The 637-nt window shown below is 55.3% G+C and overlaps 1 protein-coding gene across 1 annotated transcript in view; it reads left to right on the top strand.

Annotated features, from left to right (window-relative positions):
* EMH_0074780 (U3 small nucleolar ribonucleoprotein protein MPP10, putative) overlaps positions 1–637 on the top strand; it is a gene marked incomplete at both ends in the record, with an annotated part of 2,945 nt that overhangs the window by 1,348 nt on the left and 960 nt on the right. The window contains 2 exons of the mRNA XM_013499508.1: positions 3–70; positions 177–637. Of these exons, the coding sequence (XP_013354962.1) occupies positions 3–70; positions 177–637 (529 nt within the window). The remainder of the gene's footprint in view (positions 1–2; positions 71–176) is intronic.

Here is a 637-nt window from a genome sequence, read left to right as displayed (position 1 = left end):
CAGCAGCAGCAGCAGCAGCAGCAGCAGAAGAAGAAGAAGCAGCAGCAGCAGCAGCAGCAGCAAGGAGACAGTGATGAAGACAGCGAAGAAGACGAGGAAGCAGCAGCAGCAGATCTGCTGCTGTATGAAGGCATAGACACTGCAGCACAGCCCCTTGAGGGTTTAGGGTATGAGAGCATCTACGGTAAACGCAAGCAGCAGCAGCAGCAGCAGCAGCAGCAGCAGCAGCAGCAGCAGCAGCAGCGGAAGCAGAAGAAGAAGAAGAAGGGCGCAGCAAACAGCAGCAGCAGCAGCAGCAGCAGCAGCAGCGAGGGAGAAGAAGAAACAGGGTTTGCTTCGGTGGGGCCCCTTGATGCTGAGGACAGAAGGCTAGAGAGAGAGCTGCAGCGGCTGCAGCAGCAGATGCAGCAGGAGGAGAAGCAAAGACAAGAAATAAAAAAACAAAAGCTGCAGCAGCAGAAAGAGAAAAAACTAAAACAACAACAGACAGACAGCAGCAGCAGCAGCAGCAACAGCAGCAACAGCAGCAGTGAAGACGAGGAATCTGCTGCTGCTGCCCGTAAATACCCCAAGGTGCGTACAGCAGCAGAACCAGCATCAGCAGCAGCAGCAGCAGCAGCAGCAGCAGCAGCAGCAG

Source organism: Eimeria mitis, genomic scaffold (assembly GCF_000499745.2).
Source record: "Eimeria mitis Houghton genomic scaffold, Emh_scaff4391, whole genome shotgun sequence".
NCBI classification, from domain to species: domain Eukaryota; phylum Apicomplexa; class Conoidasida; order Eucoccidiorida; family Eimeriidae; genus Eimeria; species Eimeria mitis.
This window is presented reverse-complemented; position numbering and strand designations above follow the sequence as displayed.